The 23,534-nt window shown below is 32.7% G+C and overlaps 1 protein-coding gene across 1 annotated transcript; it reads right to left on the bottom strand.

The window, feature by feature from the left end:
• Positions 1 to 3,067: 3,067 nt before the first annotated feature.
• Positions 3,068 to 8,897, bottom strand: ATR2 (P450 reductase 2). The gene is made up of 18 exons (XM_078314751.1): positions 8,316 to 8,897; positions 7,719 to 7,778; positions 7,528 to 7,604; positions 7,389 to 7,446; positions 7,202 to 7,285; positions 7,059 to 7,095; positions 6,907 to 6,976; positions 6,632 to 6,826; positions 6,418 to 6,510; positions 5,430 to 5,658; positions 5,103 to 5,186; positions 4,862 to 5,013; positions 4,676 to 4,772; positions 4,162 to 4,311; positions 3,916 to 3,993; positions 3,710 to 3,832; positions 3,466 to 3,579; positions 3,068 to 3,360 (listed from the first exon to the last, which is right to left on the bottom strand). The coding sequence occupies exons 1-18, from the start codon at positions 8,622 to 8,624 to the stop codon at positions 3,280 to 3,282; spliced, it is 2,091 nt and encodes a 696-aa protein (XP_078170877.1). The 5' UTR covers positions 8,625 to 8,897; the 3' UTR covers positions 3,068 to 3,279.
• Positions 8,898 to 23,534: the final 14,637 nt, after the last annotated feature.

Genomic DNA, 23,534 nt, shown 5'->3' on the forward strand with positions numbered 1-23,534 from the left:
ATAATTACCAGATTTTGTGAAGTAACTTTAGAAGGTGAAATTAGGATAATATTAAAAAACAGCAAGTCACAATATATATGCAATTTTTTCAATCAAGGCACTGCTAGCTTTAATTAGAACTCACTGCACCGAATCAGGTATGCCGACCTTTTTAATTGGATGATAACAAGTAATTGTCTTGATCCGACCTACTTTCGTGGATTCGAATTGGGAAGGTAGCCAGTGTAAGCTGCTGTCACGTCGAAGCTGGCGCGCCTATTGTGATCTGACGGTGCCACTAGATGAGGTTAAGAAGGGAAGCTGTTTCGTCGGACTGGAGGCACAGGAGTGGAGAACCTCAATTCTGTTTGTTTTAACACCTTTAGCTTTAGTCTTCTTTGTTTAAAGTTAATATGAACAATTACTTCTCTGAGGCAGGGGTCTGGCACCGTTTCTCGTCAAAACTTGCACCATGCGCTTCTTCCGTCGTGCAGGATTGGATGTAATCTCCAACTAGCATAATACTAGAGGTTATCTGGTCTAGTATTGTACCAGTTGGGTACCTACAATAGGCAGCAATGTCCAGTTTTGATTTCAGTCCATAAAATCCTAAAAGGTGAAAGCAAAAACGTATAACCACATCCAATATTTTAGCTACAAAATTAGCTAACACATGCACACTATTAGTAGCCTAAATCATATCAAAACTTAATTTTGAATAATCTGATGGGACCTCACTCATAGAAAAACCAGAATCAAAGAATTAATCCAGTGAATAACACTGGTGTCTGGACTGGCGCATGAAATCAGAGAAACTTCAGATGAATCTTAGTGCGAGATGAATCATTTAAGCAAACCTCATACCACAAAATAAAAAGTGTGAAATTGAAATAGGGTAAATAAAAAGAGAAAAGGTAACGTCCTCCGGGCTACAGTCCCCCGAAAATCCCCGCGTATAAAATCCTTCCCGTCAGTTCAATTTATTAGCATAATTAAGCCAAAATAGTAAAACAGGTAATAAATTACTAGTGGCTTGACTAAAATAGCCATCTGCAATCCAATTTCTCGTCAATTCAATTGATCCAATTTTTAATTTTCTAAGTCGATTTATTACAGGGAACTGACCTTGACCTGCTGGAGAAAGAGGACAACGGAGGAGTGCACCTGAAACCCGCTTGAAAGCTTAAAGCTACAATCAATGAGACAGGCAGTAACAACGTCGCAACCAATGGCTATCTTGCCTCTACCGCTGGAGCAGCATTGGATCCTTCCGGTGATCTCGGCAAGGATCGCGGCCTTCCCACCAGATTTCTCCTCGAAGAACTCAAACTTGCGCCACTGATACATCTTGTTCTTTCTGATCTATCTGATCTGTTTCTCTCCATCGAGAAGCCTTCGCGTCCATTAGAGAGAGACGGAGGACGAGTCCGAGGTGAAGTCGGAGAAGAGATCGAACACGTGGCGGTTGAAGGAAGAGAGATCGGAAGAATCGTGTTAGTTCTTTTGAGTTGTCAACGAACGAGAAAGGGGAAGGAAAAGGAGATCGGAAGGGATATAAAAATGGAGAGGAAGGAGACAGAAGGCAAATGGAGAGATTAGTTAAGTAACTTAAGTTGTTAAGTCGTTAGTATGGATAAGAAGTTCGGGGGATGAAAACACGGGGAAAATTATAATTACCCTAATAAATTTATGAATTCGGTTGCAGGAATATGGGGATGGTACCAGATTCGAGATTGGATGTATACTATCATTGTCAAAATAAATTTTATGAAATGCCGTTACAGGTATAACATTCATGTGATTATATTATCCTATTTATTTCGCAGAGACAACCTTCATGTAATTATCATTTTACCGGAGAAAGAAATTCTATAAACCACAACGGAAAGAGTTTACGATTTTGTTTGGAATAATCATTTCTGTACCCACGCTATAGTACCCGCACAGTACCCGCGCTATAGTAACTGCATTTAGAGGAATAATGTATTATGGCCTCCACTAATTATATTATGTCCACTAATTATTATTCTAAAAAGATATTATATAGTCTCAACTAATTATTATTCTAAAATCCCAGCAGCATCCTTTTAAAGCATCGGCACTAATTCCGCGTCAACATTTCTCTAACAAAAATAGTTGACCTCATAAAAATAAATACTTCAGTGCATAGATATAAATATTTTCAATACTTAGATATTAATACTTTCAGTGTCATATGTAAAAAGAGGAGGGATCCAATTACAACATTATGGCAATCTAGGTCCCCACAAGTAGTTATGTAAAAATTACAACATTATTTACTATATAGATATAAATACTTGTGTTCTTTGAATTATATACTTCAAGATTTGACTATTAATATTAAAAAAAAGTTATAGATCTGGACCGGTTGCGGTCCCCACAAGCAATTATGGCAGTTTAGGTGTGGGTACGACGTCAGAAATTTCAAAAAATGTGCGGGTACGATTATTTAAAAATAATTAATTTATCATTTACATTTTTTACTATATAGATATAAATACTTGTGTTCTTTGAACTATATACTTTAAGATTTGACTATTAATATTTTAAAATAAAGTTACATATCTGAAACAGTTGCGGTCTCCACAAGCAATTATGACAGTTTAGGTGCACGTACAACATCAGAAATTTCAAAAAAAAGTGCGGGTACGATTATTTAAAAATAATTAATTTATCATTTCCATTGTTTACTATATAGATATAAATACTTGTGTTCTTTGAACTACATACTTCAAAATTTGACTATTAATATTAAAAAAAAAGTTACAGATCTGAAGTGTAATTATAGCAATTTGATCCCCACAAATAATTATGACAATTTAAATGCAGGTACTCATATCAACTTCCTTTTGTTTCAATATTATCATTCTGATTTACTTTCTTATCAGCTCGTTTTTCTTATATTGTTCTTTCTTTTATTAAATCTTAAATTATTCCTAATATCTTATTTTTGAAATATTGCGTCCCCGACTTTCCTTCTTTCAAATAACGAGGCACATTTTGCATTGGTGCATAGAACCATGACCGTTCTTTCACCAGCATGCAATATCTTCGCATCGCAAGATTTAGAAAGCCCAAAATACATTTAGAGGCTATACCTATTTAAGAGTCCAAAGAATAGCTTATGATGAATTTTTAAACAAGAAATTAAAAGAAAAAAAAAACATCAACTTCTATAATTGGTATGAGAGCAAAGATTTTTGCTCTCCTCCTCAAAAATCTTTTGGATGGGATCCCACAATCGGAATTTGCGTGAACCACCCCTTCCATATGCTAATTTTACCAAACATCTCTGAGGTAACGTCCTTCCATTTGGAGACTCTTCACAAAGCTCTCAGTCTTTGAACTATCCATTGCCCCCTATTAAAAAGAAACACGCTCGATCAACAATAAAATAAGCAGAGGTTCTCAACTTTTTTAATTTAGTACATCAGAAGAGTTCAACTATTTATGCATATACGATACCTGTTCTTGAACAATGGTATGAAGAACACGGTGTACATCTCTAGCCATTCCCTTGGCATCTCCACACACATAAACATAACCGCCTTGAGAAATAGTATTCCAGATCTCAGGGGCCTATTTAGAAAAGAAAAGCCTATGGTTAGACATATACTTGACAATCCCCAATTTCCGATGTCTTTGACTTCCTCTTTTTTTAGCTAATGTTTAATTGTAGATGAAATATACTCCATGTAAATGTGCTAACCTTCTCAGCCATTTTGTGCTGTACATATTGTTTGGTAGGGCCCTCACGAGAAAAGGCAACTATTAGCTCAGAAAGTGCTCCTTTTGCAACAAAGTTATCCAGCTCCTCCTCATATATGTAATCCTACATTTCAATTAATTATTTCCATCAGAAACTGGTGGTTAAACATCCAGCTTTGTAAAAACCAATCTTAAATAAAAAGATACCATATTGCGGTTTCTGCAACCAAAGCAAAGAACAGCTTGACCGAGCTCAATACCAGATTCCTTCAAAGCCAACCGCTCCTGAGAAATCAAAAGTACAAATTGGGATAAGACAGATTACTAAACTGCAGAAACTTTCAAGAATTGACTGACAACTCGGCAAGTAAAAATTGAGATGAGGAGAACTGCAAAACTGCACATAATTTTACAGAATTGATGACAGCTCGGCAACTAGGTTCTAGCGTATACCTGTAAGAAACCTCTGAAAGGTGCAAGGCCAGTACCAGGACCAATCATTATGATTGGAACCTTAGGGTCTGTTGGAAGTTTGAAATTTGATTGTCTGACAAAAATGGGGGCCCAGCTGCAGTCATTGCTTTCCTCCAGTGGAGTTGCATTCTGTAAAATTATGAAATATGAAAGTTGCGAATCAAGTTTTATAAAATCAAACAATGTCAGTACTTGCTATCCTAATATTTTATATTACTACTAGGGTGGGAGAATGACTTTCAAAGCATTTACAACTTCAATTTAATGTGGTCTATATAGCAATGTCTCATTTACATTTTATAGGAGGGTATAATATTCAAATTACTGATAACTATAATAATAAACAAGCATAAGAAACAAAAAAAAAACAAAAAAACAAAGAGAGGTGACCGAATAAGATGCATCACAAGCACCAAAAGAAAAAAAAAAAAAAACAAAGAATAATCTTCATAAAAGGAACCTTCTTTGCTAGCAAAATGAATAAATAAATTACCTTCATCCAAGTAGAGCAAATTCCTTTATGAACCCTGCCAGTCGGTGTGGTTTCGTACACCAATGAACATGTGACATGAATTCTTGTAGGCGCCATTCTAAGCCAAGCAATAGAAATTATTTAAAATAAAACAAAAGGTGGACAAGAATATTCATATATTATAAAGTAAAATTTTGAAGTACTTACTTCGGTGAGGAAGAGATAGAGTAGTATCTTGGCTGGAGCCGTGGGGCTATAGCAGCAAAGAACACACCAAGTGGCGGCTTTGCAGAGGGAAATTCTGACATCACTTCAAGTATGCTTCTCTGGCTAGCCACCACCCATTGTGAATATTCATCCTGCATCCCCAAAAAATGAATTTCATTTTTGAATCAAGAAAATTTCAGGAATAAAATAATCAAATATGAACTTTGGAGAGAGGCCCAACCTTGCCAGCAGGAGATGCCAAGAACTTCAAGCGTTCAGCTTCGGCTGGGTCCGAAGCATGAGTAGCCAGTGCAATCAAAGCACTCTGTACAGTCATAAAAAATAAACAAAGAAATTAGGTGGAGAAAGCTCAAAAACACAATAATAAACAATGTAATGCCTTCCTGGAGGGGTGTGAATTATCAGATACACACATTAAGTCAATTAGTAATTTCTCAATGACATCAATTGATTGTGATAAAAATTAAAAATTCTACTAACCATTACTTATAGTGAAGGATAAGAAAAAACTTTGAATTTGAAGGGAATATTAGTGGGAAAATTTTACTTTTTTAGGGGAATTAAGAAGATCAGCATAACGGGTAAGAGCAGCTCTGAGAGTGATAGGAGAGGGGAAGGGAGGAGACAATGAGCTGCTGCCAAGTGGTGTGCCGTCCTCTTTATCAGCATGAATTGAGAAAAAGGTGTCAGCTGAATAACCCAACAGCCTCTCTGCTTCCTCCACGGTCTCAGCACAGTTCTCGGCATATACACCAACATGGTCTCCAGCTTCATAACTGTAAAAAAAAAGGAGAGGAAATTACGGTAAAACTGTGAACTGATAAGGTTAATTTGAAATGTGCTGGCACCAATATCTACAGGGAAGAAAGAAAAGAAAAAATCATGTCACGTTCATTAACTTTGCATAACAAGCCACAAGTAAGTTCCATGTTAACCTTGGAAACAACTACAAATACCATGCATAATTCCATAAAACATGAGCAACATCACACCTTCATGAAGCATCAAACAATTTATTCCAACCAAAATAATGTCCAAAGAGCCCCCACCTTTAGTCAATACTCTTGTAGTCACGAGTGAAAGATGAAAGAGGGCTTGGTTAAGGAACTCTAACAAAATGAACGAATGGAATAATACAACCAAACTCTTTTTTGTATAGGGCGTGCATATTTTACGTAGTAAATATTATAGTCTTATAAAAAGGTTCAATAAAGAAAGCAGATAGAAGTAATTTATTTTGCAAACAAGCAAACTCATCTACATAAGAAGAAAATTGTAATTGTACTCCTTTTCTCAAAAAGTAAAAAAGAAAAAGAAAGAATCACAATTTAGGGTACCTGTGTAAAACAAATGATATTCCAGTCTATACAGTCCATGCCAAATATTTTTATTTCAGATTTTAGGATGACAGTCTAACAGAAGGTCAAGCTGAGCTTAGCTGGCATGATTATGTTTGCTTTGAAAACACAGTATCTTTGAGGATTTTAATAAACAAACTGAAATTTTCCAGATAATAATACTTAAATTCATCTTACCTAAGACCTGTGCTTGCAATGTCAAATTCCAAATGAGTACATGACCGATCAGAAGCAGGTTTATGGAGCTCTTTTCTCACAGCCACATTGGATCTAAAAAAAAGAAACAAATAGAGAAGGCACACAATTCAAAAAAAATAAATCAAAATAATCATTTCCTTGTTGATTTTACTTCTATGAAAAGTAATAGTAGTGGAAATTGATATGCAATTACCTGCATGGATGGTGGATGTCATGGACAGCATGGCCATTAGCAAGGCTCCAGCTCTTATCCAGGTGAGCATCTTCATCGGGTTTAAGGAATACCACACGGTATTCTGGAATAGTAGCAGTATAAGGTGTGGTTGCGCCTGATACATCATCTTCATCTCTAAGCAGATTGTCTAGTTCTGGCCATAAAAGCTCTTTCCTGAGAGGACAAAAAAGAAAATTAAAAAAGGGAAATTCAGTTGTGTGTATCAAATGTTTAGAAACCTCATTTAAGTATACCATGCAGAGAAGTCATCTTCAATGCACTGATCATCATCTCCCAGACCAACTGGTATTATGCGCTTGGCACCTATTTTTTGGAAATTAATAATACAATTTTCAACCTGACATACTTGTATCATATATATATATGGTAAGTACAAATTCGTTACCTTGCTTTTCGAGAAGCTCATCTACCACATTTGCAACCTATCATCCAAAGCAACGAAAAAATGAATGAAGACAGAGATAAGAAAGGAATTTAAAGTACACTACAAATTTGAACAGATTGCCATACACTAAATCGCATACTAACCTTGTTGAAATGCTCATATTGCCTATTCCCAAGACCAAATACAGCATATTGAAGATTATTCAACCAAGCCCCTTTCTCTTCACCCTATAATTAAACCATAATGAAGCCCACAAGTACCTAATTAATGTATTGCAGAAAAAATAACTATCTGTCTCCAAAACAAAAATATATGTTGCTTTCTCTTTACCTCTGTGAACCATTTGTAGAACCTGGCAGCATTATCTGTTGGTTCACCATCTCCATATCTATTTTTCAAATAAGAAAATTTAGAAATGATTTGACAGGTATAGAATTATTACTAACTACAATCAAGAAATAAATCTTACGTGGCCATGAAAAATAAAGCGAAGTTTTCTTTCTTCATCTTCTCCCCATATTCATCATCTTCAGCCGCATATTCATCCTACAAAATAAAGTAATAATAATGATGATGAATTAAACAATCAACATTTTTTCATGGTACAACACTTTGGATTGTTCAAATTTAAATAATAATAATAATAAAAATAACTTATACCATATCAACAACTTTGAATACGGCTTTCTCATATCTTGCTTTAGCCTCCTCGGCCAGTGCCTAAACAATCATGATGAAATCTATAAGTGAAATTTTTATATGACGACTATAATAATTATATTAAAATTAAATCAACGTGTTTCAGTGCCTCATCTTAAACTTCACCACTAAATTTTGTTATTGGCCCAAAGAAGAAAAAAATTAAGTAAAATATAGCAACTCCAAAATAAGAGACTTGAACAACCGATAAATTCCAGAGAAGAGATTCAAAGAATTTCCTGAAATTGGAAAATCACGTTCCCTTCTTTAAATTAAATTAAAATAATAGAGCAGTTGTTCCTGACCTCACCGAAGTTCTATGTTCGTGAGCTTAAAAAGGGCAAAGGGAGAATTTTATTTGAACTTAATTATTTAGTTGTTTGTTTGTCTGTGTACTTATATTTTATTAGTTTCTTCCAAGGTGGGCTGTGGCTTGAGGGCAGTAGTAGACTGTACTCATCTATCTAGTAAATTAATCAAAAATTGATAGAGTCTACTAAAATAAACAAATCCATTAATTTATCAGTAACTGAGAATCAATCCTCCACCACTACAGACCTTAGCGAATCCCTCGGCAGTCCCAGTCTGAGTGCCGAAAAACACAGTAACCTTCTTCCTCCCGTCGTCCTGCTCAATCTCAGGTGGCAGCGCCACCTTGAGCGCCGCCGGTCGTGGAGGCCCGACCTCCTTCTTCTCTGCTCCAGAACGCCTCCAGATCAAAAAGAAGCCAAATCCAACCAAAAGAGCAACAGCTGTTACAGCCGCCGTGAGCATCTCTCTATTCTCAACGATTGACACCACCTCTCTCCCAGAGAAGATCGCCATCAAAAAATCCATCGGAGACAGATCCATGTGTTCTGTCTCCATGTCTTATTATTTCTCTGTAACAAATTGAAAAGATGGAATTGGTCACGGGTTGGTTGGTTGAGTTTTCGCTCCGTTGGTTGTTCGTTTTTGTGTGAATGTTTGGTTGGGAGTTGGTGAGAAGCAAATGTAAGATTTCATGAGAAACGAGGGGCGGTGAGATGAAGAGATTTATATAAGCCAAGAGCAGGAGGTGGGTTTCACCAAACCCCAGTGGGTCAACACGCCTCTGCACCTACTCAGTTATGGAATCTATGAACTTGGTGCGTGGTTTGCGAGTGCATTAAAGAGAAAAAATTTACGCATGGGATGAAAAGAAAAGAAAAATAATGTTTTTTAACATCTTACATTTAGTCAAAATTAGTTTCAGTCTCCTATGGACTTTATTTTTAATTTAATTAATGTTTTGGGCCTACTTGACTTATTGCCACGTTAGATGACTAGATCAAAGCAATTTTTTTTTTTTTCTGATTTAGACATTTATTAAATGGCTATAGTTGAATGTATTGCACAAGTAAATGACAGGTGAATCTTTTTTTGGGAAGAGTCGATGTCAAGAGTATTGTCATTAGGGCGGATCCATATAGGATCGGGGGCGGTTAGGGGTGGATCTGTTTTTTATGAATTTTCAATTTTTATAGAGGTTTATTGATTTCGATTGATTTTGTCATTTTTGAATTTTTTTCGTCACTTTTTGAAATTCTGATTTGTAATTTAGATTAAATGTAAAGTTAAAATTAAAATATTTTTTTTAAATTATGATTGGTAATTAGAATTATAAATTCGAATATCATAATTATTAGTCAAAGAATTAAAAATTATAATTTTAAGCATTATTTTTTATTTAATATCTAATTAGTTAATAAGTTTGAATCTGATTCGCTATATTTTTACTTTCCAGACGAAAATTCTAAATCTGTCTCTGATTGTCATTTATTAGATCCTGAAACAATATATCTACACTGTTGCAATTTAAGAAGTGCAAAATAAAGACTCAATTGATCATATATATACTTTTTTTTTTTGTAGTAGCTCATTTATTTTTATTTTTACTTATCTTAAAAGTTAAATTTGCAGTAACTTAATTTGGATACTAATCCTGTATAAAGCTACGAACCTTCCAATGCATGAAGGGTCCTTCAATCTTCTTCGGTGGAGAGAGTATGTTGGGATTTAGCATGAAGTTAAGAGTTAGCTCCAACTGACATAATTTATATGGAGACATTTCTAGCCACGTCAAGAATTTCAATTCTCCTCTATTTATCCAAATACTTTGTAGTTTTCTCCATTTAATTATAAGAACATGTTGAAAAATGTATTATAAGCTAAGTTGCGTTTAATTTTAAGAGCCTCTATGTCTTATGCTTGTAATTTACCGTTCTTCCGAAATTTTTATTTTTACCATCTAAAAAAAACCCAAATAACCAGTTTTTTTTCAAAATTCAATTTTTACCATGTGATTGGCCGACCATTATGTACTGCTCCACCGACTCTGAGATTTGGTCTCCTGTTTCTATCTTAATTTTCTGTGCAATCCATTCCAAGTTTTTATGGTTATGGGGCATCTATGTGAAAATCCTGTCGGCTTTGTGCGAGCATTGATCTAGGGATGTAAACGGTCCGATGCGGATTGGATACTGGTCTTATCGTATCTGTATATGTTACAATTCTTTAGATACGAATACGGATAGTTTCGGATACAGATACGAATCGGATATCTGATGGATACAGATTTTTTTTTTGTTACAAAACATCTATTATATTATTAAAATATTAGTTACTAATTATATCATAGTGTTATTTTATTCATCAAAATATATATCTATATACAATTTATTGCATATAATAAATTATTGGAACAATATGTAATTTAGTAAATCAATTTAACAAAACATATATCACATATTTAATAACATATATCACATTTGTTGTGGTTTAAAAATGTAAACGGTCGGATACGGATAGTTAAAAATCTTACCGTATCCTTATCCGTTATAATTTTTCGGATACGGATATGAATCAGATAATTTAGATAATTTTTTAGATTCAAATCCAGACAAAATCGGATAATATCCGATCCGTTTACACCCCTAATTTTGTTTTTGGAAATATTGGCAGCAGCCGCCAACACCCCTAATTTATCTACGCGAAATTGAGGTCAGTAATTTGTTACCTTCTTATAGACTGTGCTATCATGAAAAACAGAACACTTGAAACTTGAAAAGTCTTACTAATACTATTCGTCTATTTCTACTTTTCAAAATTCAAACTTGTCAACGCCCGACATATTAGGCCATTTAATATTCCATTAAACCAATTAACTATGATCGTGGTACATGATTTTAAACTACACCAATTACCAGCTAAAGCAGAGAATGGGCTGCGCCTGCGGCTTTCCAAAGTCAAAGGGGTTTGTTTGACTTTGAATTCGCGACGAATCAAACTCAGTTTGATATTTGTTTTAAACAGTTCAATTGGCGTTCAAAATTTGTAAGTCCGTTTAGTTCAAGGAGAGATTTATAATTTTAATTTTGAGGTACAAGTTTTGACACGGATCAAATTATTTAGATCGGTTATTCAACCGAATGTGATCTGATTGACTGATTCTCGTCAAATATTCTATCCCCTCTCTTTCTAAAAAAATGTTAAGATGCGTTGCTGCATTTAAAAGACCTAACTCGTTTATGAAAATTTAGTTTGAACAAAATATTTTCTTTTCTTTTCTTTTCTAAAAAGTTGTAGAGATATAATGCGATTTGATCAATTGGATATCAATAAAAAATTTAGCCGTTGAACTTAATATCAACTGAAATACGTGAAGATTTTTTATTTATAAAAAATATTATAAAATAATAAAGAAAAAGAGAAGAAGTATCTTGGAATATCCATGTATAAATGGATTGGATAAGTAAAATTTGTCTGATCCAAACTTTAGACCGGAATTTTTTTTACCGATCCAAAAATGTTCTTTCTTTTATTTATTTTCCAGTTATTTTGGATTCACTGTAGCAAAAAAAAAATTAAAACACTAAACTTGTTTTTTTGCTTTACAAGATGGAGATCACAGAGGATTTAAGACAACTAAACAAAAAGAATGAATGATAGAACAAATTTCTACCGATCCATCCATACATTAAAATTTAAGATATACTTTCTCTGTTATTTTATAATGTTAGTACAAATAAAAAAAATTAGGGTAAGACTACGGTGCTACGGCTCAATATTCGAGTTTTTAAAATCGTAACGGTCGATCTGAATTGTTCATCTTGTTCTCCATATTAATATGTATTTGGAGACCAAATTTTACATTTTTTGGGAATTTTTTATTATTTTTTTAGATAGATAGAAAATCAAATATCTGAACGGTGCATAATTTTTTAGATCAACTGATTTTCTACCTATCTAAAAAAATAGTAAAAAATTTCCAAAAAATGTAAAATTTGGTCTCCAAACACATATTAATATGAAGAATAAGATGAACTGTTCGAATCAACCGTTAGAATTTTGAAAAGTCAAATATTAAGTTGTAGCATTGTAATTCTCTGTGCAACCCATAGCACCGTAGCCTTACCCAAAACGAGAGGGGCAATATAGACCCATAGCATGACTTGAATTCAACGTTCACCGTTGATCTAGTAAAAAAATCATTAAGAAGCATGCATGGATGTAGAGGTGATCATAACAACTCGCAACCCCACGCCTGCCCGGTCCGACTCGACAAAATGAGCGTGCAGATTTGAATTGGTGCACAACGAATTGGATTTTGATTTATAATCTAATAAAAAATGATATCATGAATTTGGAATTTTTTTTTATGAAAATTCGGATTCGGACCGACAATAATGTTTCCGTATCTTCCTTTTTTGTTAATCGAAGTATGTTATTTTTTCTTTATCAATAGTCTTACTGATTATATTTAAAATATTTTTGGAAAAGTTTTATAAATCTATTAGCTGTTGCCAGTTGTGTTTTACACAGTATTGTAAAAAATGGTTTTGATGGACAGAGTCCGCTATTTGACATTTTTATATTGATTTTTGAAAAGAGACATTTTTATATTGATATTACATGGATTTATAATTAAAGAGAAAGAATAACTTCACAATTTTTTAAGATTTTAGAATTGGTAAGTGATTGGTTATTTTACTTGCACATTGTTAATATAAACAAACTAGCTGTTAGCACTCAATGTATTATTTTATAGGGAAATATATCTTTTGTGTTTGTTTATGTTTCATAGTTAGAGCATCTCCATCAGAAAAATTAAGAAGAAATTAAAACTAGTTGTTAAGTACTAAATAAAAATTAAGTTAATTTTATTTTATAAACCTTTACACTCTTGCAATTAACTTTAAGTTTCTTTTAGTAACCACGTCAGTAATCATTACTATGGAAGAGAGACCGAGGGCCAATAAAAATATTTAGAAAACAATTTTATTTTTTAAACTTTCTAAATTAAAAAATTACGTTACATTTCAAAAATTAAATTTCAATGTACCACACGTGCTTTGAGAAATCAGAAAGAAATCTCAATGCAGATGTTTTCAAGAGAATTAAAAAAGAGTGCATCTGACAAGCTGACAAGTTGCAAAAATACTTTTTTTTTTTCTGAAGAGCATAATCATTTCTCTTGTATATCCATGGTTAAAATATAGTGCACAATATGTCTAGAATATGGATTTGTTAATAGATGAAAATGCATAAGATAAATTATATACACCAATACAAAATTGAATCCAAAAATTCTTACACCTGAAATGAAATAATATTCTCTTCTTATAGTTTTTTTTTCTTCCAAATAAACATAAAACCTAGCACCGAATTGCGCTGATACATTTTTAACATAAACATGTATGCTTGAATTGCTCCAGGATTATACCGAATCCGTATCATCTCCGGTATTGCAGAGGATTACCCTCACTTCACAGTTTGAGACTAAATTTCAATCGATTTGGTATTCCAGCCGCAATAGGGGGCAGTATTTTTGAGCTTTGAGATTTGTGCCAAGTTAAAAAGAACGGTTCAGATCTAGTAACTGTAAAAGATTCCCTTATCAGGTATTGGAGAGGATGTTAATTGACCTCCTATTAGAATACTGACATTTTTCTTAAAAAATAGTACATATATTTTTATATTTTTAATAAAGAGTGAAATGAATACTTTATAAATTTAAAATGAGTATTAGTAAGAAAATGAATAAAATAGATAAATTTGTAAATTTTTGTAATTTAAAAGGGTACATATTATGAATTTTGGAGGAAAAAATACGCAATTTTGAAGTTTTTGAGCAGTATACGTGAAATTCATCCTTTATTTATCTATATATTACGTGCATTTATAATCAAGTATAAGAAAGAATCACTTCACATTTTTTTATTTTAATAATCTTAACAAGCATAAATAATAAAACTTAAATTTATAATCTAATTTTATAAATATGATTCATAATCCACGTGTTATATCTATAAAATAATAAAATATTTTATATATTTTAATGTACATTGAATGACTTATAATTTCAACGGTCTAAAATCAACGTACATCGCTCCATTCAAGTAACCAGGAAGCATTATTTGTTAATCATTTATCTGTTGTAAAAGTAAAATAAAAGTTATGATTAGATAATTAGTAAGAAAAATAGTGGATATCATAAATATAAGAAATAATGCTTCACGCTGATCAAATATTAAAGAACAAACAACCAGAAAGACATTCTTCCTATGGAGAGTGGACTGCCAGTAAAAAAATATCTGTCAAATCCTTTTACCAGACCACACAGATGGGTCTTATTGTGCAAACAAGACTGCACAAAGTCTGGGAGATCAAGACTCCAACTAGGGTAGTCATCTTTGGAGAGTTCAGATCCAGTGAAGTAACTCAATTTTTGGGTTTTGAATTGGGACCGTTCGATTCAAATCCGTGATAATCTATCCGAATTAGAGCGCACACATTCCAAGAGATGAATTCGAATCGTGAAGCAATCTGAAGTGATAGATTCGAATCGGACAGTCTCGATCCAAAACCCAAAGATTGAGTTACTTTAGAGGATTCGGACCCATCTTTGGATGCCTCATGCTGAGAAACAAAATCCTTAGATAACCTCGTATTAAGAGGATGGTACTAAGTATTTGTTATTTCTGTTAGGGCGGGATCTATATGTAGGGTTTTCGATGGTTCAAACTCATTGATTTAGCTTAAGGTGCGGAAAGAGTAAAACAAATTTTTTTACATCTACCTTAAGCTACGGATTAAATGAATCAAGAAGATCCATTTAATCCTATTTACAGATCTACTCCATAATTGATTTTCTAAAGCTTTAAATCTATTTACCAATTAAATAGATTAATATAACAATTTATACCTTGTTTCCAAATCACAGTTGGAATGCAGACCGAGCGAGAAGAGCTACACCAGGGAAGGAATCGACTCGGAGTATCACACGTGTGATACCTCTATAGGTTATCCACCAGGACTAACCGGAGAGCGGTTTATTTCTTCTGCCAGAAATACCGTAAACCGCGGAATTCTGTAGAAACACTATTCATCGAAAAAGGGACATATTAAATATATTTAAGACTCCAAGTTATTCCGTTTCACTTAAAAAGCAAAACAAGAAATACCGCAGAGTTTGCAAAAATATTTTTTTCTGAATCTCGTAATAACCGAAATCAGGGAAGAGAGGAAAAACCGATTAACGAAGTAATCAGATTAACACGTGAATTAGTAAGTTTTCTCTCTACCCTCACCCCTCTATTTATAGTGTTTTGAGGAGGTTCGCAAAACACCGAAATACCCCTCAAAACAAATCTATTTACCAAAAACCCTTGACACCTCATCCTTTAATATGTGAAAAGACCAAAATACCCCTTCCACACCCTTCCACACTCTTCTCCATGCTTCTACACCCTAAGGTGTCATGCAAGGTGGCATAGGTGTGAAATGACCATTTTGCCCTTGGCCCATTAAGGCATGAATAGTAAAAGGCTTTGATTTTGGGCTTTGACTTTGGGCATTTAATTTTAATTAAGGCTTTGATTATTTTGGGCTTTTAAACCCATAATTCAAATCCATAATTAACAAATTAAAATCCAAATCAAATATATATAATTGTCATATACAATTATATTTCTTTTCGGTTGTTGTTCGGTAACTTTTATACAACGTAACGCGTACGTTTATAAATTAACCGTTGTTTCTGCTTGTCATTCTAAATGACATTTATAATTTAATTATAACACGTATAATTAATTATAACCATCTTACTATTGATCATAACCAATTTATAATCAATCACAATAAGATTATCCGATTAACTCCTATATGGTGTGACCCAATAGGATCTGTGTTATGTTGGTAAACAGAGTTAAAACTGTTTTAACTTCTATAATCATGAGCGGCATCTGGCAACACATCATGACTATCCAATTACACAGATGATGTTGTACAGTACAATATCACGATCTAGTAAACAATTTACTTGTGTCTGTTCTTCTGTCTCATAGCTATCAGATTAGTTTCAAGGTAGATGTGTGTCATCCTTGCTAACTGAATCTTTTCTTGATCTTGAGCAGATTATCAAATATAATTACTCTTGTAATTATACCGCTAGCAGATAATCTTACTCTATCAAGGGGCCCAGTGATGCTATAGCTCGTATAGAGATACGAGGGACAATAGTACTTTTGGTAGACTATCACTTCCTCAGCTAAGCTATACATATGGGAATGCTACCGTTATGACTGTTTTTTACGGACAACGGTAGATAGCAATCACACATACATATTTCTCAGTGGGAACGATAAATACCTCATACTTTAGAACGTGACAGTGAATGAAAACATAAATGACACGAACACAATTCTATTTAATGTCTCATTCGGGGTCTGTCAAATACCATGTTCCTAGAACATGTATCTATGTGATTAAAATGACATCTCGTGTCAGGTGGTTTGTAAAACTTAACCATCTTTTAATCCACATACTAACCTTATAGCGGTAATTAGTGTTCCTGCTAATTACCTTGGTCAGTGACCTTTTAAGAGTATATATCATCTATATTATGGAGTTTCACAATTTCAGTCATGAACTCGAAATGATCCAGAAATGCAATAATACTCAAGGTAACAAAATGATATATAAATAAACATTCAATTCATGAACAAAGCTTTATGATAATTTATCGTATTATTGACTTCTAGATTATTACAAACTAACACTATATGTATGTCTGTTACACCCTGAGACAACTAATCACGTATTTCTACGTAAGGCGTATTTATATCACATACATTATCAATAATTATATAATAAAAGTCACATTTATTTCATCAGCAAAAAAGTCCTACAAACGATCATGACAGACACGGCTAGTGAAACAACCACTGCCATGCCCGTTCAATATATCAATTATTAAAATTAGACATCAAATCAACATGTGGTATATTATTCCTTCATGATCTTCCCACTTTAGCTCACTCACGGCTTTGCTCAGTACCTTCATCTTCATTATCTGGAACCCACATAAAAGTGGAACGGATGAGAGATTCGAACATCCTCTTAGTGCGGGATTTAGTTCAACCCAGAGTTTGTAAAATTTACTTAATTCTCACAAATATAACATAGACAAAATATGATAAAATAAATAAACAAATAATTTTTAATGCAATCCTACATATTTAAATCGTTATTCACATTCAAGTTTTTCGTTAATTCATTTATCTGCCAATCCAATTGAAAGTCCAACCAACATTGGAAGGCCGCCAACCCACTCAGAAGTCCAACCAACAGTAGGAGGCTGTCTCATTAGATGGGGAGTCCACTCTACGCTAGGTCTTGACCTGTGACAGGACTGCTTTCGTCTACAGTAAGGTTAATGAGGGGTCTAATAGAACATTGAACCCAATGTGCACATCCCGATATGTGAACATATCGGCCCCTGTTCACTTTTCTTATCTTTTCACATCACGTATATTAATTCAACACAACACATCCTATAAGTCCGTTGATCAAGCGAATAATCTTATTCTAATATTCACTAGCAAAGTCAAACGGTTGTTCGAATCCAACATGCATAATTCTACTATAAAAATAATTACAAACAAAACGATAACTAATAATTTTACAAAGTTCAGAAAATCCGCACCTAAAATTCCGTAAATTCCCAGAGCGTGCTCTTCACGTTCGTCACGATCCTTGATCTCTAGATCTGAACCTAAGTTATTTAATTACTAACTTTAATTAATATTAATAATAAGTACTTAATTATTTTAAATCTTTATAATATAATTAAAGAATGTTAATAAATTTACTTTTCAGATTATAATATAACAACCGTAATATTTACTAATAACTTAATTTTGCAAGTCATAAAACTAAAGAAATTTTTACTAATAAATTATATTTTCAGATCTTATTATAATTAAAGGAAATAAATTTCCAGATACTAGTATTCCTAATGAAATAATAGATCAGATTTTTCAGATTTTAAATATAATTACATAAATTGTTAATAAAATTTCAGATTATAATAGTTAGATAAATTTCTTACCAAAACAGCAGAACACAATATCTTAAATTACTGATGAATTCATGTAACAAAGTATTGTAAAATGAAAGATAATTTTCAGATTTTTAATATAATTAAAAGACTACTCATCAATAGTTTAAAATGATCAAAGGACAAAGTTTAGTTAACATCAACATGGATCCGTTTATCATATCATAATTTAATTCAATTTATTTCAACTATCAATTTATAACTAAATATTGTGATTAGAGTTACCTTAAGTGCATAAATTTTCAAGCAATAGAGAACTTCAATCGGTTTGGATTTTGGTGTGATTTTGAATCTCTTTTTATGGACATGAAGTATAGGCAAAGGGAATTACAGTGGAGTTTAGAAATGAGGTGGGGGTCTGATTTAAATTAAGAAGCGGTTTAGTTATAAATAAATTTTAATATGGGAGATTCAACAGATGTTATTTCTTATGGCCATTTATGAGTTTTACTTTTATTTCAATTAATTATGTTGAGTCATTAATTAATAAAAACTATAACATGAGCAAAACCGAAAGAATTATAAATTCATAGTGTGATACCACGTGTACTAAAATGTATTTAAATTTTGAGAAAAGGTTTATGTCCACAGCTATCTGTCCACGTTTTGTCCACTAACGAATTTTATCCAATTCTAACGGATTTTAACTGTCCGACTACATGAATAAACCTTCCTTTCTTCCTTTCTTCCTTTCTTCATTAAATTTAATCATTTTTAAAATTCCCGATCCCATCCTCTTTTCATTCCAGATCTCTCTTTGTACAAATTTCCAATTAGAATCCGTCCACTCCTCTCATCTCAATCGGGCACGGCATCACCGATCGGATCTGGCACCACTGATTGGAGTTCTCATTGTCTGCCTGTCTTGCTAATCCACCATCGATCGGACCCGGCACCACTGATCGGAGTTCTCTCTCTCTGCCTGTCTCGCTAACCCCTTTATCTCTCTACAGATGACACCGATCCCTTTCAAGCAAGGTCCCAGCAGCGCCAAATGGGTGGTAGCGACGGAGTACGAGCGTACGACTATGAAAGGGACCCACGCTGGTCGGAGTACTGTAGCAATTTTCTCTTGCCTCCACACATGGTCATCTGACCTGAAGTTGTCACAATCACTGACAAATCCTTTGCCAGCAAGTTCAATTTATTTGTGTAACTGTCTGGGTGGAAAATCCAACACAGGTAAGTACTCTTTGAGTTTCTTAAGTTTCATGTTTCATGCTGGACTCTAAGTACTTGCAATAATTTCAAAGCAAATAATTCTAACCAAATCAGCACGGCGAGAAGCTGGTGGGAGTGTTAGATCAAGTTTAATATGACAATCACGTGATATTGTGCCATGGATTTCAAGTTTCTAAGGTTTATTTAATTGTTTTTCAAGAATCACTGCCATCAATTGTTCGATGTGACAATTTATTAATGTTCTAAGCTTGCTTGTGAAGCTTTCATGCAATGAAATTCTGGTAAATTCTGATATGTTCGATGTGACAATTTATTAACTTCTCTCCATCTCTGCTGCTCGTGATGTGATAATTTATTATCACTTGAAGCCTACTGATGACCGGATCATATGGGACAGGTTACTTTTACTTATGTATTTTGTTTGCATAATAATAATACTTTTATTTTTCCATTTCTATATTGATGTGCTGCCAAATGGACTATCAGATACTAGAATGTTAGAGGTGCGGCGTCCGACCGAGGTGACGGTGTTGTAGTGAGTTATTTCTTTCTATTGAATTTGTTATTTGATTTGATGCAGTAACGGATCTAGCATTGTTTTGAACTTTTATTTGAACTTTTATTTGAATTTGTTGTTTGATTTGATGCAGTAAGGGATCTCGTAATTATTTCTTTATTTCTGTTGAATTTCGATATGGAGGAGATCTGTTAATCTGGAGGAAAGATATGATAGAGAGGTGATATGGAGTATTAAACTATTAATTTTACAGTATTCCCCTATTAATTTTACAGTATTCATCTTGTGGAAATCTGGAGAAAATAGATGATAGAGAGACGATATGGAGTATTGATCTTATCATTTTATAATATTCAACCTATTAATTTACAGTATTCATCTTGTAATTTTACAGTATTCATCTTGTGAAAATCTGGAGGAAAGAGATGATAGAGAGGCGATATGGAGTATTGATTTGTTAATTTTACAGTATTTATCTTGTAATTTTACAGTATTCATCTTGTAATTTTACAGTATTCATCTTGTGAAAATCTGGAGGAAATAGATGATAGAGAGGCGATATTTTATCTTACAGTTAGAGCTTTAAGCTGAAATGTAGCATTTTTTACATTTTATCTTACAGTATATATGGTATTATTTTATGGTTTAGATTTAGAAATTTTATAGTATACAAGATTCAATTGAAAATTTACAGTATTATTTGAAAATTTTACAGTATACAAGATTCAATTTTACAGTATACAAGATTCAATTGAAAATTTTACTGTATACAAGATTCAATTTTACAATATTCAAGATTCAATTGTACAGTATACAAGATTCAATTTTACAGTATACAAGATTCAATTGAAAATTTTACTGTATACAAGATTCAATTTTACAGTATACAAGATTCAACCAAGTGCAAACGCTAATAACTAACTCTAACTGTCAATAACTTCCTATAACTACATTTTCCGAAAGTACAGTTTGAAAGTACATTTCTTTTCTCATGTTGTGCAAGTTGCAATTTTTTTCTAACTATCATGAGACCACTTCAAATAGTTGCTGGATGTTTTGTGATTAACTGATATATTTTATGTGATATATTGTATAATTATACAGCATGTAGAAGTAATTTTACAGTATTCGCGCAAGTCAAAGCTGTGGACAAATGGTGGACAAAAGTCTGTGGATAATTAGACGCTTCCTTAAATTTTATATAAAGTAACATAATATTTTATGTATTTAAAGTACCATATTCATAACATCCAGAGTTTCGTAAACAAGCTATGGCTTCAATGAAATAAATAAATTTAGTACTGGACAGTTCAATAGTTACTAAATGAAATGTTATTAAATAGAATTGAATCCTAATTTAATTGACTCAATTAAACGGGGAAAGATGTGAAAGATTTATTAATCGGTTATTAGACGGAGAAATATTTATGAAATTTCTGATCTATTAATCAGTTATCGATTGCTTTATGTTTTTATTAATTGAATTATCTTAAGCTAACAAAAGTTTCAAATTATTTAATATAATTTTCTAGTTCTGCCCCTGACCTCTGCAGAATTGAAATGGAGACAATGACTGGAGCATGTGCATTCAGTTCCCAACTAAGGATGAGGCTGCAGGACATAATGTTATAACTGAGACAGTGTTGCTACTTGGTGCAAGGAGAATTTCAATAGGGTATCCTTGATTTCACTTCCCTACAGATCTGTACAGACTAGACAAATGAACCTAACACTGTACTAGTCCTGCATATGTCCATTTCAATAAATTCGTATGGAGGTCTTAAATGTTTTGTTAGCTGCACCTGTAAAAGCCTATAGCATGGCATTATGTGAATAAATAGGTACACCCGATTTTAAACGACATAATAGGTGCATGTGCTGTGATCAACAATCTCTATTCATAATACCAGTAAAAGCAGTTGAAAGTTGGGTGGTTTGCAACATTTATGAAACAAAGCTCCCGGGAACTTTAAGCTCGTTAGAGAATTCGTGAGTTTAATTTTATAATAATTGAACTGGATTTAGATAATAAATTACATTTTTTTTATAATAATTATTCTTATTTTACAATCAAACATACATATCAATGAAAACTTCACAATTAGATTGTCACCAGATGTCCAACCTAACTCAGAGAAAGGTAACTAATTTTCACCGTGATCATTTAAAAATATGTTAAATGTGTTTGTATTCAAAATAATTATATTCTATTTTAATGAAATTGTATAATTTATCTATGAATAAAATATACTGACATGTAATCATTAAGTGTTAATTATTTTGTCTTATTATAAAAGAGCTATTTCTAACTCATTTTTAAAAGACCTGTTTGGATTTAACACTATTTCGTTAATCAAATATCTCTCTGACATAACAATTTAAGCTATCTTTATATTTATTATATTCTGAACTAATTTATACTAAATATATTGGAAGGTCGTAATTAACATGAGAAAGTAGATAACAGTCCCAATCTACTCTTACATACAGATACAGGGGCATATTGGCGTACATAAGTCGACTAAATTTGATTGTTTAATGATTGGATGTGTAGTATTTTTTTTTTTTTTTTATATCCATAGAAACTCCGAGAACTGGGATGCATCAACGTGGCGCAAAGAGTAAGGAACACAAAATATAAAAGAATCGTCAAAAATCAAATATGTAAGGTACGAAATGCGATCCGGCCACAAGTTTTCATAAATTTAGCTCGTGTAGCATCTATCTGCCGGGAATTTGTTGATTTGGTTCTGCGGTGAAGAAAAGTACAAATCGGCGAGCTTCGCAACCTGCTCCACACAGTCCTATCCTAGTCTCCTAGACGTGGACAGGACTGATTCCCGCATTAGGAAAATATTTGGGATTGGGATTTGGGAGTTCTACTACCTTTAAAAAATAAAAAAAAAATTCGAAATTACTTTTTTCACCTTCTAAAATTTATAATATCATATACCTTTCTAACTTCCAAAAACTCATAAATTTACTCAATGTATTATATTTATTAGAATTAAAATTTATTTTAAATAAATTATATATTTGTTTTACTCTTTATATAAAAAAAAATCTATATATAGAAATAAGACTTAGTCAAAGGTGGCTAAGCCACCCCTGTGATTTTAAAATTTTAATTAAACATATAGAAATTTAATTGAATTTTTTTTAACTCTTTATATAGTATAGCCACCCTCAATAAATTATAAATGTTTAGTTGTAGCCTAGTGGTTAAAGCTCTATTTTGTAGTTGAGAGGTCTTGTGTTCAAATCCCACTCACTACAATTGTGCATTTTAATTTTCAGCAACTCCTATTAAAATTTTCTAGTTCCGCCCCTGTATATATATAATTTGTGCAAGAAAAATATTTAGTATTTTAATTGGTTGGTTTCTGAGAGCATATGGTTTATTTCTCTACTTGTGACACATGTACTGTAATATTTTGGCATGTGTATTTGTGCGTCATAGCTAAGAGAACGAACCATTTGTTCTCGTAACTGGCCAACTAGAAAACTGAACATTCTCTAAAACATTCTACATATTTCTATTTTTTTTAATAAGGGGTATATAAAATAGTTACTTTATATATTTAAAACAAATTTTAATAGAAAAGACAACAAATTGGATATGAGTTCAGAAAATTTAAAAGGGTAAATATGATATTAT

This window comes from Carex rostrata, chromosome 14 (genome assembly GCF_964058835.1).
Source record: "Carex rostrata chromosome 14, lpCarRost1.2, whole genome shotgun sequence".
Taxonomy (NCBI): domain Eukaryota; kingdom Viridiplantae; phylum Streptophyta; class Magnoliopsida; order Poales; family Cyperaceae; genus Carex; species Carex rostrata.